This window comes from Rhinopithecus bieti, unplaced genomic scaffold (assembly GCF_001698545.2).
Source record: "Rhinopithecus bieti isolate Rb0 unplaced genomic scaffold, ASM169854v2 scaffold_61709, whole genome shotgun sequence".
Taxonomy (NCBI): domain Eukaryota; kingdom Metazoa; phylum Chordata; class Mammalia; order Primates; family Cercopithecidae; genus Rhinopithecus; species Rhinopithecus bieti.
This window is the reverse complement of record NW_016823349.1, coordinates 1-17,420: the sequence shown is the minus strand read 5'-3', so window position 1 is coordinate 17,420 and position 17,420 is coordinate 1. Positions and strand designations below refer to the sequence as shown.

Sequence of the window (17,420 nt, the reverse complement as noted above, 5' to 3'; positions counted from 1 at the left end):
TAAAAGCTTTTATTTTCCATATGGGACTTGCTTGAGAAAATCCAACATGTCAGAGCCAAGTCTATTTCTTCATCTGTAGAGTAATAAGGAGAATAATTGCTGCTGCCAAAAGCTACCCATGTGAACTCAATAAGGTAATAAAAACAAGCCCTGCTGTTGAAGTAGAATGTATTGAAATAGAGAGTGAGATGAGCCTCTCATCCTCTGTCATCTATCCCTACAATCTGCAGCCTGTGTGGTGTGGGGGCAGGAGAAGATTCCGAGAACTGGCAGATGGTTAGATAGAAAATGTACCTATCGGAGGGAACAATGCTTTATCCCAATACAAATGAAACTAATTTGAGAAATAACCACTTACTGAGCATGCACATGGATCAAATATTGTGCTAAGAATTTTACATGTAGTTTATCTTTCCAATTTTGTAAGGAGATTGATGGATATTATGATTCCCCGTTTTACAGTGGAGGAGACTGGAGCTCAGAGAGGTTAAGTAACTTGTTGATATAGTTTGGCTCTGTGTTTCCACCCAAATCTCATGTTGAATTGTGATCCCCAATGTTGGGGGAGAGACCTGGTGGGAGGTGATTGGATCATGGGGGTGGATTTCCCCTTTGCTTTTCTCGTGATAGCGAGTGAGTTCTCACAAGATCTGGTTGTTTGAAAGTGTGTAGCACCTCCCCCTTTGCTCTCTCTTCCTCCTGCTCCTACGACGTAACACATGCTGGCTTCCACTTCACCTTCTGCCATGATTGTAAGTTTCCTGAGGCCTTCCCCGCCATGCCTCCTGTACAGCCCGCAGAGCTGTGAGTCAATTAACCCTCCTTTTTATAAATTACTGAGTCTCAGGTAGTTCTTTACAGCAGTGTGAGAATGGACTAAAATACACTTACCAACAGCACAAAGCTAGTAAGTGGTGGAATTGGGATACGTAATAATAATGCTAATAACTAACATGTGCGTACCAGGGTGTCTGTGGTGTGCCTCTCAGTTCTCACACCCACCCTATATATTATATTATGTTATATCTCCATCATCAGATGGAGGCAATGTTAAATAACTAGCCCAAGGTCACATCACTAGGAAGAAAGGGTGCCAGGCAATTTACTCCAGTAATCTTATGACTGGTCACTACCCTGACTCTCCTCCAGGTCTGTCTGACTTTGCTATCTCAGCTCTTTTTATGTTGCCAGAGAATCCATCAGATGGCTCTTCCCTCCTTTCTCAAGATGTGGCCAGCAGACTGTCAGCATCAACATCGCCTGGAAGCGCATTAGAAAGAATCTTGTGCCCCTACTCTGGGCCTAGGGAGGCAGTATCTGCATTTCCACAAGATCCCAAGGACCTGGTCTAAATCAGTCATTTTCAATCTCATCTGCATATTGGACTCCCCTTGGGGAGCTTTAAAGAATCTGATGCTGGCTGGGCACGGTAGTTCATGCCTGTAATCCCAGCACTTTAGGAGGCCAAGGCCAGGGAATCACTTCAGACCAGGAGCTTCAGACCAGTCTGGGCAACATGGCAAAGCCTTGTCTCTACTAAAAATACAAAAATTAGCTGGGCGTGGTGGCACACACCTGAAGTCCCAGCTACTCGGGAGGCTGAGGCAGGAGAATCGCTTGAACCCGGGAGGCAGAGGTTGCAGCGCGTTGAGATTGTACCACTGCACCCCAGTCTGGGGGACAGAGTGAGACTCCTTCTCCCTGTCACCTGCCAAAACAAAAGAATCTGATGCCTGGACACCACTGACAGTGCTTCTGCTTTAATTGTTCAGGTACGGTTTGGGTATTGGGCTTTTTAAAAGCTTCCCAGGGGATTCTGATACGAAGTCAGGTTGTGAACCACTCCCTTAAGCAAATACACTGTTGTTTGCCTCCTTCCTTCACTCATTCAAGTGCACCCTGGCACAATTTGCTGGGGAGATAGACGATTACAATATAGTATCATAAGTAGTAGGTCACCACCATCCCAAAGGCCAGGGGCACCCAGAGGAAGGCCTGATGCCAAGTCAGATTGCCTGGAGATACCAGATGAGACCTCAGGCTCAAGGACAAAGAGGAGCTCTTGGATTTGTTGAGTGCTATGTTGAGCAGGGTGGGAGAAGGGAGAGTTCTATGCTCATTACCAAAGTGAAATTCATAGAATTTTAAGCTGTCATAGATTATAGAGATTGTCTAATGAATCTAACAGTTTTCAAACCTTTTTTTTCTTTTTTCTTTTTTTTTTTTGAGACAGAGTCTCACTCTGTCGCCCACCTGGAGTGCGGTGGCACCATCTCGGCTCACTGCAACCTGTATCCTGGGTTCAAGCAATTCTCCTGTCTCAGCCTCCCAAGTAGCTGAGGTTACAGGTGTGTACCACCATGATCAGCTAATTTTTGTGTTTTTAGTAGAGATGGGATTTCACTATGTTGGCCAGGCTGGCCCCGAACTCCTGACCTCAGGTGATCTGCCTGCCTCGGCCTCCCAAAGTGCTGGGATTACAGATATGAGCCACCACACCCAGCCAACTTTTTAAAAAACTATAACCTACATTAGGAGAAATATTCTATGTCTCAGCTCAGAATATATATAAAGTTTCATAAAACAATGTTTAGCTTCACTAAATTCCATGCACTTTGATATTTTTATTTATTTATTTTGTATAGATGAGGCCTTACTATGTTGGCCAGGTTGGTCTCCAACTTTTGACCTTGAGCCATTCTCCCACCTCAGCCTCCCAAAACACTGGAATTACAAGCATGAGTCACTGCATCCAGCCTACTTTAATATTTTCTAGTATTTCAATACTATTCTCTTTCATTAGAAAGAAAAAAATACTGGTCATGTTTAGCTGGATTCATTTTCTGCTACACTAACGGGTCACAGTGGGCAGTTTGAAAGACCTGGACCTTATCCTTTCAATGTTTCATTGAGGAAACGATGACCCAGAATAACTACATGGCATGGCCTGAGAGAGTAAAGAAAAGCGTGTCCAAGTTCCAGTGTTAAGGACTGGTGTTAGAGACGAAGAAAACCTGTATGGCACTGGTTGGTGGATACTTCAGAGGGACTTGCCTTCTGGAGAAATCCTACTTATTTTTCTGGGAAGTGAAGATACAGTCCTGTAGAGAGGGCAAGATGGCAAATTAATAAATGAGGCATCTGGGTAATTTCTAGGCCCACTGGATATATCAGTATTACTGAATGAAAATTGTCAGTTTAGCTAGGGTTTGGGCCCTATTAGAACCACCTGGGGCCTTTGTCTAGTATATATAGGACTTCCAGCCATTCTGATGTGCACCCTTCCTCTTCAAGAGCCTAAGTTTCTGCTGATAACAAGCCTTATCGAGGTTCGAGCTGATGGGGGTATATCTATCTCTCCAGTATGTTGGGGCAGGCAGGGAAAACAAAGGTGAGAGCTGCTGATCTCTTGAGCAACAGTTTCCAACATTTTAGATTTCACAGGTCAGTAAAAATTCGAAAACAGTTTAGGAATCAATATCAGGGTGCCAATATTTCTTTGTTCCAAAAAAGGAAATCTACATTTAAAAAGGAAGAAACAAAAAACCAAATACTCCCCAAATCTATGGCCATCTACAACTATCATAAAGGTAGGAAGAATGTAATCTTAGACTAAAGATAGTCTTGTGCATGAAATATATTTAACTTTTTATAGATAACAAAGCTACTGTACTGTCCTAATTTTTCTGATTTCACTATGAACACTTTATTACAGACCGGTGGTGGTCTGTAGACCAGTGCCTGGAATTACTGCTCCAACAGATATAAACTTCTTCCTGAGGCTATTCATTCTTCCAGTGTGGAAATTTGTATTCTTTATGTCTTGACTGACATGGAAGACAATTATTTTAAATCATAAAAATATCCATTAAGTCATCTGGAAAATTATACACAAGCCATTAGCTAGATTACATTAAATCTAAAAAACAAGACAGTTCTTATCATTTAGTTTCTCAAGCCATCACCATTCCAAATTTGGCCATAGATGGCTATCATTCTAGTATTGAGCACTGAAGGTAACAGGCACTTGCTTCATTCTTTCCTCTGCATGATGACTGAGTTTCCCAAAGTCCTAGAGAAGCTGGCCTCACTTTCCAAAACTCTCGTTCCTCTCAAGTTCATATGTGTCAAGGTAAGTAAATTTTCTGCATGGTGGGACTTATTTATTTATTTTTAATTGTTCATCCTGTTTGTGAGCTCCAGAAGAAATTTTTTTTACTGCTGAAATTCATGAGTTATTATAAAATAAATATACATGAACATTTAATTCAGTATAAAAATCCTGCGGTATTAAAATGAAAACCTAATTGTAGCTGTCATTCTCTTTATTAATATTGGTCTAGACAGTATTTTTCACTTTTTCACCCCATCATTAGTAGTTGTGGGGGGGGTGTCAAGAAACAGAGCAAGATTTATTGTTAGTATGCCATCTGTTAAAAACTGCACCAGAGAAACCAGACACGTGTACCTCTAAACGTATTGAAATGCTACGTTTTACCAAAGAAATTCTAGGTCATTTCTAATGCCTCTTCGGAATGTCAATGAATTACTATTTCAATTGATTACAGACTCTAAAAGTAAAACTCATTATTTTCAAACCCTTTGAATTTGCTGTTTGTACAGATCAGGCCTGGAGTGCCTTCCTAAAAGTTATTTATCTTCCCCTTTTTTGCTTGCTTCACAGAAGCAACTGAATTCTCTGTGTTTTTATCTGTCTCATATATTTCTGAGAGTCAAAACTGCCTTACGAGGTTTTTTGTTTTTTGTTTTGTTCTTTCTTTGCTAAATCTGTGTGTTTTAGTGCAGCACATTTTGTTTTCTCATCTGTATGATTTGCTTGAAGGTTTTGATATTTACATGTTATAAAAGAAAATGTCCAAAGTGTATGAAAAACACATTCCTTGTAAAATCTCATTATTTCCTAATGTTTAGGTCTGTTTGTTTCGATGTGGAGGTTGTAGAAGTTTTTTGGCATTAGTATTCTAAAGAGTTTAGTATTTGTTCATGTGTACATTGTGCCTATGAGAATGATGTGAAAATGTATCTGCATCCAATCATTTGATCAGTCCTGCAGAAGCTTCTTCCATTCCTACTGTTACTGGTGCTGTCCAGCCTTCACTACTTTTTTAATTGAGGTAAAATAGACGTAACACAAAATTTACCATTTTAACCAATTTTAAATGGTTTAGTGGCATTAAGTACATTCACATTGTTGTGCAGCCCCCTCATTTTTTTTACCTGGGTTACTGAAACAACCTTAAAAATGCAGTCTTGCTTCTAATTGTGCCGCCATTAAGGAAGGAACTAGAAATTGTATCTCTGCTGACTTATTTTCATTGGTGTATAGAAGAAAAATGGAAAGACAGAAGAAGCATTCTTTGTCATTTCTTCTGTACCTTAGACTTCTGAGTTGCTGAAAATGAAATGCAGACAATGTTCTCAGGGCAAAAAAAGGACAAGTACCTGCTGTACTGGGTCCATCCCCTGCTGCAGATCATTCCTTGTTCAGGACATTTTGGCCCAAGCATTTGTTCTGAGAACACATAGAAAATAAAAAAATTTATTTGGCATTAAAGGGTCTGGCCACTGGAAGCACAAAGAAGCTTTCAGAAGTAAATTCTATAGCTTTAAAATGTGCTGAAATGATCATTTCAAAAACTAAAAGGCAAAACTCTTAGATGGCCAAACTAAGTTTGTAAGTGAAAATAAAGAAGCCTGAACTGCTTTGGCCCCCACCAGGGCCAAATTGGTTGGTGTGCACTGAGTCTTCAGTCCTCTTGGGGGGCAGTAGAGTAGGTGCATCAGAATTGAGGAGCCCACTGCTGCAAATAGCTGTGGTTGGAGCCTTTGGCAGTGCAGTTTTGTATCACTAGATGTCAGTGTGGACTTTCCCAACCTCCATCTTCTTGCCTTTGCAGGAGGTGGACTAGACATCACTTGGGGGCCTTCCTCAAGTTCTGGCAAACATAAGGCTATTTTCAGAACTGTAATTTCACCAAATATTTTGTCCACCTACATATATTGACTTTTAAGAGTTCTAGAAAACACAAACAGAAACTTTGAACCAAAGGTTGTTCTTTTTAATGCTGTGCCCTTCTAATCTCAATGCTTACATTTGGAAGCCTGCTTACAAGGATGTTCCAAGGCCAGCAATGGAAAGTTCCATGTAGGGTCTTTTAACAGCAGCATGGCCAGATACCTGCAGGCCTAGCTTCAAGAAAGTGTGGCTCCTTACACTACCAGGGCTCAGGAATAGGGACAGGAAGTCAAGAAGAAGTATATTAGGGCCAGATGTGGTGGCTCAGACCTGTAATCCCAGCACTACAGGAGGCTGAGGCGGGTGGATCACCAGAGGTCAGGAGTTTGAGACCAGTCTGGCCCACATGGCAAAACCCTGTCTGTATTAAAAACACAAAAATTAGCTGGGCATGGTGGCACACACCTGTAATCCCAGCTACTTGGGAGGCTGAGGCAGGAGAATTTCGTAAACCTGGGAGGCGAAGGTTGCAGTGAGCCAAGATCGGGCCACTGAACTCCAGCCTAGGTGACAGCAAGACTCTGTCTAAAAAAAAAAAAAAAAAAAAGAGAAAAGTATATGTGATTAGCCATATAGGGATTTAGTGGCCATATTTATCAGGTTTTTTTCTGAAGTAGTTTGCAATCAGCTGCCTTCTGAAACCTTGAAGAATAGTCTTTGTATTAATTTTCCCATTGCTGATGTAACAAATTACCATAAATTCAGTGACTTAAAACAACACAAATTTATCTTACTGTTCTAGAGGTCAGACATCTGAAACGGGACTCAAGTGGACTCACCTAAAATCGAGGTGTCAGGAGGGCTGTGTTCTTCTTGGAGTCTTGGGGAGAATCCCTCTCCTTGTCTTTTCCAGCTTCTAGAGGCCACCTGCATCCCTTGGCTGGTGGCCCTCTTCAGGCTTCAAAACCAACAATAACCTTGAGGGTTTCTTTGAACCACTCTGACCCTGCCTCCCTCTTTTACTTTTAAGGAACCTTGTAAGCACCCTGGGACCACACAGACCACCCAGGACTAGCTCCCTATCTCAAGATCCTGAGTTTATTGACAACTGCAATGTCTCTCTTGCTCCGTGAGGTTCGAGGGATGAGGACATGGACATTTCTGGGTGGGCGGAGTCGGCACTTTTCTGCCTACTACAGTCATTACTTTTAAAGTAATACATGATGCAATTTTTCAGGTGATGAATTTTTTAACAGACTAATTCAGTGTCACAAACAACTGTTTCTATTGGAGACTATGTTGGAAAATAACAAGGGCTACATTTCCTTCGCTTATGGAGTGATAACAATGAAAATTAATTTGCCACACCCAGTATTCGTATTTGGTCACCTTCCAACTGAACTGAGCACTAACTCCACTCCTTTGTTGACCCCTATGCTCAGGGTGTCCATTCCCAGAACAGCACTGAGCAGGCACAGGGTGAACACATACAGAGAGAGCTGGAGACATGATTCCCACACCAAGAAGCACTGAACAAAGTGAAATCCAGTGCACTGAGGGACCAGACTAGGGTAACCTAGTGCATACCCCTGTGCAAATTCGACATACAGCTGGAGGCCCAAAGCCAAGAGAACCTAACCCCATGCCTTGCCATAACTATAAGGCTGGTTTTGTCCTGCCTATGTAAAGCTGAATTCAGCTCCCTTTCTGGATGAATTTCAACTTCTTAGCTCAGTACACCAGGCCGGTTACATGCAGCTTTCCAGCCTATTCTCTCACCCTCTCACCTGTTACTCTTCATTCCAGCTATAATTAACTGCTTGAAGTTCTTCAGCTACTCAAAGCTCTCTCTTGCTTCATGCTCCCTCAGCCTGGAATGCCTATGGGTGCTGAAGCCAGAAGTCTCTCAAGACTCAGCCCAGCGTCCCTTCTCGAACTACATCTTTGTCCTTCACCAGTGCCCATCCCTTCAGTCAGCTCCAGTATGCCTTTACCGCATGGTACTCTGATCATCTCTTCATTTCTATCTAAGTCCCTTGACTAGAAGCTATAAGGTTTTTGAAGCTATATGGTGTTTGATTTAACTTTACACGCCCAGATGCTCAGCCACTTTATTTAAAGAATGAAAATATCTCCAGTGTGGGTCCTAAGGTATTCTGATGTTTCCCTGCACTAGGAATGACCCAGCTCAGGGCTATGTTCCAAAACCTACCCCGTTTAGACTTGTATCCCTAGAGTTCAGCCAGAGCCCAGCTAGCTTCTGGGAAACAGAGGGTGGGGTAAATTGACCAGGAGCTCTTGTTGCTCTATCTTCTCATGGTAGAGGAAAAGCAGTCCCCCAACTATGACCTTACCCTTTCCAACCTGGCCTAACTTGGGGGCATAGATCATTCAATAGCAACTCAAAGGGAATTGGCCCCCTAAGGCACAAACTTGCCCTGGCTGAACAGTGGGAAGGACAGCCAACTTCACACACAAACTTAAGGTGGTGAAGACAGTCTGTTAAGTCAGTAGTAATTCCGGACATGCATTAATCACTGCTGCCTGCCCTTAGCGAGCCATAGCTGTTACTCAAAGTCTCTTGCATATAGATTATCTTCAGGCTCTCTAGAAGCAGGCACTGTGGGGAGTTAAAAATAAAGCAGAAATAGAGTTCCTGTACTTGGGAGGCTTAAACAATCTAGTCCTAAAATGTAGGGCTTGCCTTTATGGGGGCTTTTGGCTACCTTTGAGGGAGGAAGTGGTAAGAGAAAATGTCTCATAATACATTTTAATCATACATGTGCAACAATTATTCACATACAGTATTCATGATTTAAGGAAGTGACAGGAGGCAGTTTGGAGGGTGCATCTGCATTGGAGGAGGGACCACATGCATTATGTAGCAGAGAGCTATTTTTTCTCCAAGCTAGTCTTCACTTCTGTAGGCTGGGAAAATCCCCTCGGTGCCGACCCCATGATACACTTTTCCCACTAAATTTTATGTCTTTTTAACAGTATGTCCCCAGTAAAGATCTTGGATTCCTTTCAAAACACTATGTATGGAATCTGAGAGTTTCCTTTATAATGGAGTAAAAGCATCATGGGTTGTGGTTGGTTGGTATTAAGAGGTTTTAAATAAGGGCTCTTAAAGATAAAAAAAAAAGTTTGAAAGCCCAAGTGAATTAATTGAGAATAGAACACGATATAAATATTTAAGCTCTTAATAATACTACATACCATTTTGGTAAGCAAAATTAAGTTATTTTATTAGCAGGTGCTGACATTGTATCTCAAGCTGTTTTTAGAAAGCAAAATGATTCCGGAATCTATGTTAAACATAGCCATAGGGCTTCGGTCATCGATTAATCAACATAAAATGCTTTTGTGACACATTTAAGCCTATTTAGGACCCAAAGACTCTTTAGCCAAAGTGTTAACTGCCCTGTGGAATCAAAAGAAAAAAAATGTTTAAGGGTTTAAATATTGGAGATTTCAAATAGGTAGTCTCTGACATCTTAATGATAATTTCCTTTCAAATTTCATCTATCTAGTTATCTATGAATATGTATACACACCGCCCCCCCCCCCACACACACACATCCATCCATCCCATGGTGGAAAGATATAGATTTGTCATCATGACATATGCGCTATCATCATTATAGCAGTGATGTAAATACTTATTAGTAAACTACTGCTAATTATTACCAATACATCCTTATGCATCAATAATGTATAAAAATTTCACAAAATGATAAAATCAATTCCAGTGAGTGTTAGTATATATTGAACTGTAAAATGTCACAACCTACTGGAGATAATATGGAAATTATTACAATCTGCTAGGAATAATAACATTGAGATTAAAATTTGTTCTCTATTAACACATTTCAAAGTACTCTCAAATAGAGACTGAATCTTTTGAGAATCATAACCACTCAGTGAGACTGGTATTACTATATGATCATCCGTGTTTTACAGAAGAAACAGGTTTAGCCAGGTTAAGTGGCTTGCCCTAAATCCCACAGCCAGTGTTAGACAAAGCCAGGGCCTAACCCCAGCTTGAGCTCAACCACTTCATGGCATGTACTTTTAATCCTGTCATGATTGGCTCTTGTCTTTTGCTTCTCATTAAAAAACCAATGCAAGTACAGGGGAGGGATGACAAAATTTTGTTAAAGACATTACATAAACTTTTGATGTTTTCTGAACAATTACCCAACAATGTGATTCCTAAATACTACAAACTAAGCTTTTGAATTTAAAATGTAAGTTTCTAATCACCACTAAGATCTTGGACAGTGTATGTAGGATGTATTAACACATATGTAGGATGTATTAAGATTCATTTTAATGTTTAGATGTTTCATTTGTTTCTTTAAAATAATAGGAAAATAGGCCTATTTAAAAATAGGTAATTATACATATAGTCCTATTTTGGTAGAGATGAGGTAGTGTATGAACACTTACTTGAAAACAAAAAACAAAAAACCAAAGCCACAACCATCTCTTAAATCCTATAACAAGGGGAAAAGTGGGATGGCAAAACCTTAGCAAAATGTGTAGGGCTAGTGCTGGCTGCAGGACAGCCCTGTACAGAGGCTGTGGTCCCTGACTGAGAGGACTAATGGGTGTCACTATGCAAATTTGCTGGCCCACGCATCAAAGGTCTGATCCAGCAGAGTTTTAAAAGAGAAACCAAGAGAGGAAAGAGGAACGCAAAGGAGAGTAAGGGAATACAAAGGGAAGAGGCTCGCCCCAACTAAACTTCAAACTAGACAACAACAAACTGATTGGTCAGGCATTTTTATTGAAAGCCCAGAAGTAGCTTACCTGTTCCAGTGTGGGTTTGTGGCCAATAATTTTGTCAATGTGAAGTGCTTTAACAATATCTAATTTTGTACCCCCAAAGCCTTTGGTCAACATATCATTGAACAGCATCAGGAGGAATATAGTGTATTTTGAAACCTTCAAATTTGAAACATTTTAAAGACCTGGGTTCTCGTCTCTTAATAAGGTCATGAAGGCATTAAAACAACAGTTCTGATTGTAGAGGAAAGCGCCATTTAGACCAGTGCTTCTCCAAACAAGAGTCTGAAGTCTAATGGTAGCAACATCACTGCGCAGTTTGTTAGGATGCAAATTCTCCAGGCCCAACCCTGAGCTATGGAAGGAGAATCATTGAGGGTGGGGCTCAACAGCCTGTTTTAACAAGGTTTTCCTGTAATTCTTGTGTGTGCTAAAGTTTGCAAAGCACTGATTTAGACTACTGTTTATCCAAGTGCAGATTACAATCCCTTAGGGGGTTATAAAGTCAATCCAATAAGCGGTGACCAGCATTTTACAAAAGTGAAGTCAAATAGAAAGCAGAGTGCATTTCAGGTAGCATGGGTATTATCTCAAAAACCTGTTGCAGTTCTACATATGTGTATACCTGTGTGTACTCATTTGGATGAAGCAGCACTTTTAATTTTTGAAGAACTGGTAGGTATAATAAAGAAGTGACGGCTGGGCGTGGTGGCTCACGCCTGTAATCCCAGCACTTTGGGAAGCCGAAGTGGGTAGATCACAAGTTCTGGAGTTCAAGACCATCCTGGCCAACATGGTGAAGCCTACTAAAAATACAAAAAAATGAGCTGGGCATGATGGCACGTGCCTGTATCCCAGCTACTCCAGAGGCTGAGGCAGGAGAATCGCTTGAACCTGGGAGGCGGAGGTTGCAGTTAGCCCAGATCCCACCACTGCACTCCAGCCTGGCGACAGAGCAAGACTCCATCTCAAAATAAATAAATAAATAAATAAGCGACACATTTTCAATGAAGGCAGAACTGTTTGGTTGACAATAACATACATCGAAAGCTTCATGCTGGTGACTGGAGAGAGATGAGAAGGGTGAGGAGAGAGGAAAGAGGGCCAAGGAAAGGACATAGAAGCCCAGCATTTTATCTCCAGAATCCTCGTGGGGAAAGAAACAAAAAGGTCCACTAGAGAGGAGGTGGAAGGGGCATCCACCACAAGGGAAATGTCAAGGAGAATAAGAACGTAAGTTAATGAGTGACATTCAAGAAATAATCGTTTTAGTACAACTGGTGAAGATATATGTATTCACTCACTCACTCATTCATTCATTCATTCACCAAACATTTTTTGTAACATTGCAAGACCAGACACTATGTTAAACACTGGAGGTACAGACATGAAGTTTGTCATGGAGCCAATTATTTAGTGACAAGCAAGATGTGTAATAACAATAACATGATCAGAGCTATGAAGGAGTTATTGTACAGCACTGAGTGGGAACACTGAAGTCAGTCTGTGATGCTGGGATGGGGAAGGAGGTGGCAGGAAACATCTGCAGAGGGCACTTAACCAAAATAATGACCATATCTTAACATATTGCGTATAAAGCACTGAGTACCTTTGTTTTTCCATTAAATATGTGTGTTTGTGTACATAGATACACGATGCATGTCTTTATATGTATACATATATTCTTCTCCATTTGTTTAAAAACTTGATTCCCACACCCTGAGTGATGAAAATCATTACATAAACGACTTATTGCAAATAGTGAAAAAATGACAAAGTATTTATTTCTGTAGTTTCATAAAACACCACTTGCTATTATTTTCAAGTAGAGACTAGACATTTTCAAAATGGGAGTCTCAGAGCAGGCTGTTTCCTAGGTATCCAGACCCCGCTCTGCCGTGAAGCGACCACACCAACACCGAGGAATGCACTGAAGAGAATTTTATTACATTCCATTTTAGAGAAGTTACAGGATCTTAAAGATGCCGGTGCCCTAGGATTTAACACAAAAAGTCGGCCAGGTGTGGTAGCTCACGCCTGTAATCCCAGCACTTTGGGAGACCGAGGCGGGTGGATCACTTGAGGACAGGAGTTCGAGACCAGTCTGGCCAACATGGTGAAACCCTGTCTCTACTAAAAATACAAAATTAGCCAGGTGTGGTGGCACGTGCCTGTAATCCCAGCTATTCTGGAGGAGGAGGCAGGAGAATCGCTCAAACCCGGGAGGAGGAGGTTGCAGTGAGCCGAGATCGCACCACTGCACTCCAGCCTGGGTGACTGAGCAAGACTCGGTCTCAAAAACAAAAACAAAAACAAACCTGAAGTCCAAAAAAGTAAAATAATTTGCTCACTACACATAATTTAGTTTGGTGTTGGGCCTAGATCCTAGGTTTTGTGAGTCAGGTGCAGCGTTCCTGGCACGACGGTTTTTGCCCTACCACAGAGGGTCAAGTTGGACTATCCCAAGTTCTTCCAAACCTGCGCTTCCTCCCAGGTTGGTGTTTCATGAGTGAGTCTAATTCAGATCAAGCTGGCTTCTGAGATTCTCTTTTTTTAAATCAGTGTGTAACACCAACACCCACCGAAACCAAATGGCTCTGGGCACAGGACACAGTCATTCATGCCCCCTGCCAGGAAAAGCTGCAGCTGACACAGGCTCCTCCAGCGTCGGCGGGCCACCTGCGGGAGGAGGGGCGGCCTTCTGGTTGGCGCCCTGTGTCCGTCCCTCCTATCGGCTTAGGCCCCGCGAGGAAGACTCGGGCTCGCCCTGGCTGGCAGGGCGGGGCCAGAGACCTGTCCATCACCGAGTCCATGGGTGGCAGCACCTACCACACCGCAGTACCTTGGCGAGGCGGAGCAGAGCCGGGCAGGTCGCGGCCAGGGGAGGCGGGGCAAGGCCAGCGGGAGCCAATTGGCCCGGCGGCGCGAGGGGCGGGGCGGGGTCACCGCGCGCGACCCAAACACACGGGCTGGGCGCACCCTGCTGCCGCGCCGCTCCGCGGTCTTCCGGCGCGAGGGCCGGGGAACCTCCTCCCCTCCCGGGCACCCCCACCTTCGCGGCCCAGATCCTCCCGCCAGCCCGACCCCTCCTTCGCAGGGGGAGCGAGGCGACGGTTGACGGGAAGCGCGCGCCACCCCTCCCTCCCATTCTTCTTCCCCTCGCGCGCCACCCGTTTTTCCTCTTTCTCCGTTAATAACAGCTGGGTGGCTGGGGAAGGAGGGAAGGTGGCCCTGGCGGAGTTTGGGCCGGCGCCTCCCACTCAGCCGCCAGCCCCCCTGGGAGCCGGAGGATGGCAGCGGTAGCAGCGGCCGCCCGAGAGGAGGCGGTGCCGAGGCCCGGGGCGCCGAGCGCGGCGGCAGAGAGCTGCAGCAGCCCGTCGTGGCGCACCAGAACCGAAACCAGCGGCAGCCGCACGGCCACCTGAGCCGCCCGTTCCTGCCCATTCCTGCTGGAGCCAGCGAGGGGTGCCAGCAGCCGGGACCTCTTCTTCTCCGCGTCTCTTCCTTTCCTGCGCCCGCGTCAGGCCGCCGGCTTCGCCCACCGCCCCGAGAAGAGCGCGCCAGAAGAGCGCGCCGGGCGCCGACTGCCCCTCGGGGCGCCGGGCGGCGGCCCTCGACGTGCTGGGGCTCTCTGGGCCGGCCGCGGCGCGCTCGGCTTGCCTCTAGCTCCTGCGCTCGCTCCCGCCCTCCCCGGCTCTCGGGGCGCAGCGCGCGGGCGCGGCCGGGGCAGGGCTGACAATGGCGCAGCATGAGGTGGCCCGGCCGCCGCTAACGCTCACGCGGCGGCGTACTCGGGCTCCGATCTACCTTCCAGTTAGCAGTGGAAGGGCCCGCAATGGGACGCGGGCGGCGGCGGGGCCGCTCGGGCCGCCCGCCGGGAGGTTCCGGGGGGGGGGGGGGGGGGGGGGCTGCAGGTGCCGCAGCGGCTCACCAGCTCCAGCGCCTCAGGAGCGGGCCGCGGCGGGCCCCAGCAGCCCCGCGCAGCCGCTCCCTCGGCGGGGCCGTGGGGAGCGTGGCGTCGGGGGCCCGCGCGGCGCAGTCCTCCTTCAGCATCCCAAACAGCAGCAGCGGCCCTTACGGCTCGCAGGACTCGGTGCACAGCAGCCCTGAAGACAGCGGCGGCGGCCGGGACCGGCCGGTGGACGGGAGCCCCGGCGGGCCGCGCCTGGTGATCGGCTCCTTACCAGCTCACCTCTCGCCGCACATGTTTGGAGGTAGGGACCCCTCTCCGCGCGCCCGCACTCAGTCCGCCCTCGGCTGCACGTGGGTCGTGGCCGCCGACTATTTTTACCCTTCTCCTTTTCTCGGCGCTGGTCTTCATCCTGGGAAGAAACCCCTGGCACTTAACTCCTGCGGTGCCGCTACCGTGTAGACGCGTGGTTTTGTTTTTAAACATCGTGAGCACCCTCACCTCAGCGGCTCCCCAATAGAGAAAGTCTGTTTTCCAGAGAGATGACTGGAGCAAATGTTTTACAGCAAACCGACGAAACAGCCCTTGTGGTTGTGGCTTTTAGTACCAGGAAGTCAGGAGGAGACCCGTTGCTAAATGTAGTTCTATCTGGGGACTCAGTGGGGAACAGTTTTTAAAGGCCAAAAGTCAGAGGGTCTCGAATGAACGCTGAGTTACCATCTTTGGACCGACTTTTAATATAAAGCTGTAATCCTTAAATCTGTGTCAGTCCCACTTACTACGTCACTTTAATTGTATGAATGCGTTAATGAAAAGTTTGTTTTTAAACCTCACTAAACCGCTACTTAAGATCACATTTAATTTGAGTCTTGCTTAATTTGGAAAGCATTTAAAAAATGGAAAAGTTTCCTAAGGAAGTAAAAATTTTGCAAATCAGCCTACAAGGTACAGTAATTGGCTAAGTTCTTTTGAAGAGCAGTGTTGACTAGAGTTAAGGAAAAGTCAGTTGTGGAAAATGGACATTTTAATAGCAAAATGATGTGCTTTACTATAGAAACAGGAGGAAGGGTGCGTTGTCCTGGGAAAAGTGAATTCTACTTCTTCAGTTCTGTTTTATGCTGATCCACTGTTATTGCAAAAGGCTAAAGTAATGTGATATCAAGAAAAACCACTCCCCTCCCCGATTTATGAAATAAATAGAAGTACTAGAAGATAAGATCCCATTTCATCGCATGTGCAATCCGATATTAGAAGAATTCGCAGCCCCTGAGCGCAGATAAACTGCGACGAAAAAAAAAACGCATCCGCCTACATTTTTGTTGGCCTCTTTACCTCATGTATTGTAAACCGAGAATTTGGAGAACTTAGTAAAGTGAATACTGGAATTTATCGTTCTATGTTCTGTACATATAAGCATACACCGCCAGCATAAATTAAAATAAGAATGTCATGTTTAATTTTTCCCATTTTTAGTAACGCTTTGCACATTCAATATGGAGCATGAACGCTTGAGCTTTTAATTAGGCCTACCTTGTTTTAAAGTAATTTTGCTTCTTAAAAAATTCATCCCTCTTAAAATGGGGCGCATTTTTAAAAGTCATTTGGCCTTTTGAGTAAAGGAAACTCTCCTGGTGTCCTTGTAAAGTGATTTGATCACAAACTAACCTAGCGGGCAGTTTGTAGTTGGTGCTGTAGTCGCACATTGAAGAATATAAAAGGCAGTTTCTGAGTAATTGGTGATTAGTGTGAGTTGAAGGCAAACGTGGTTTTAATATTTATATTTTTAAAGTGAAAATTTGCATTTAGCAGTTATAAAAGGTGATAAGTTTGCTAAAGAAGGGTGAATAGGAAAAGCCTTGTCAATGTTAAGTAGTTAATATTTTAATATGCTGATTTTTAAAAAATTCATTTTCTAAAAGAGTTTATAATTCCCCTTTTAGAAACGTTATTTCTGTGGATTTATTTTGTTAAGTAAAGTGCATCCATTCGGAGCAAGGGACCAACAGTTGAGCTCCCAAATGCCTTCCTAAGTAAATGAGTAAGATCAAAAATACCTAGTTGCTTGAAGTTGGAGATATAAGCAATTTATCTTTTCTCTTATCTAAAGTTCTAGGTTTGTGCACTCACTATAGTTCCTTTTAGTGCTGTTGGGGTTGGGTGACTGGGACCTATGTAGTAGCAGTGACGTTTCTGGGAACTTTTAAGGCCAGGCCTTTCTCCAAAACCGGCTTTTGTGCATGAGAATTGTGCTGTAGTGTTGGGCAATGTCATTCTACCTTTTAGCTCCAGTGCATTTAGGACGGTTTTAGTTATGTATCATTCTTGAAACAGTTGAGAAAACAGTCACTGAAATAATTTCCTGTGTTTGGTGATTCAGATGAGGAACCTCAGTTGAGAATTGCTGGAAAGGGATCGGAGAAACTACCTATTCTTATATGACAGGATCAGATGAAAGTGCCACATCCTGAAATTTTTGTTGAGACAGGGAGATGGAATACACTTATGTAAAAACCCATCTTAGTGGCGTGCTTTACTGAGATTTTTACCTATATTTTAGTGGACGGGTTATTAGGAAAATAATAGAAGCATGTTTCTCCTCATCTTGAGATTTAGGGAGCTAGATGAAGAATCATAATTAAAAAAATTAGACTTTATACTTCACATTTACTTAATTTTTTTAGTATCTATTATAGCATTATTGTGTTTATTCAGTTACAAATTGTATAAATGGTTATATACAAG

The 17,420-nt window shown here is 43.9% G+C and overlaps 1 protein-coding gene and 1 pseudogene across 1 annotated transcript; both read left to right on the top strand.

The window, feature by feature from the left end:
• Window positions 1-4,051: 4,051 nt before the first annotated feature.
• LOC108521496 (uncharacterized) lies at window positions 4,052-14,520 on the top strand (annotated as a pseudogene).
• Window positions 14,521-14,603: 83 nt separating this feature from the next.
• ZNRF2 (zinc and ring finger 2) lies at window positions 14,604-15,336 on the top strand. Its single transcript, XM_017861348.1, has one exon. It carries the CDS (start codon window positions 14,604-14,606, stop codon window positions 15,138-15,140), a length of 537 nt encoding a protein of 178 aa, XP_017716837.1. The 3' UTR covers window positions 15,141-15,336.
• Window positions 15,337-17,420: the final 2,084 nt, after the last annotated feature.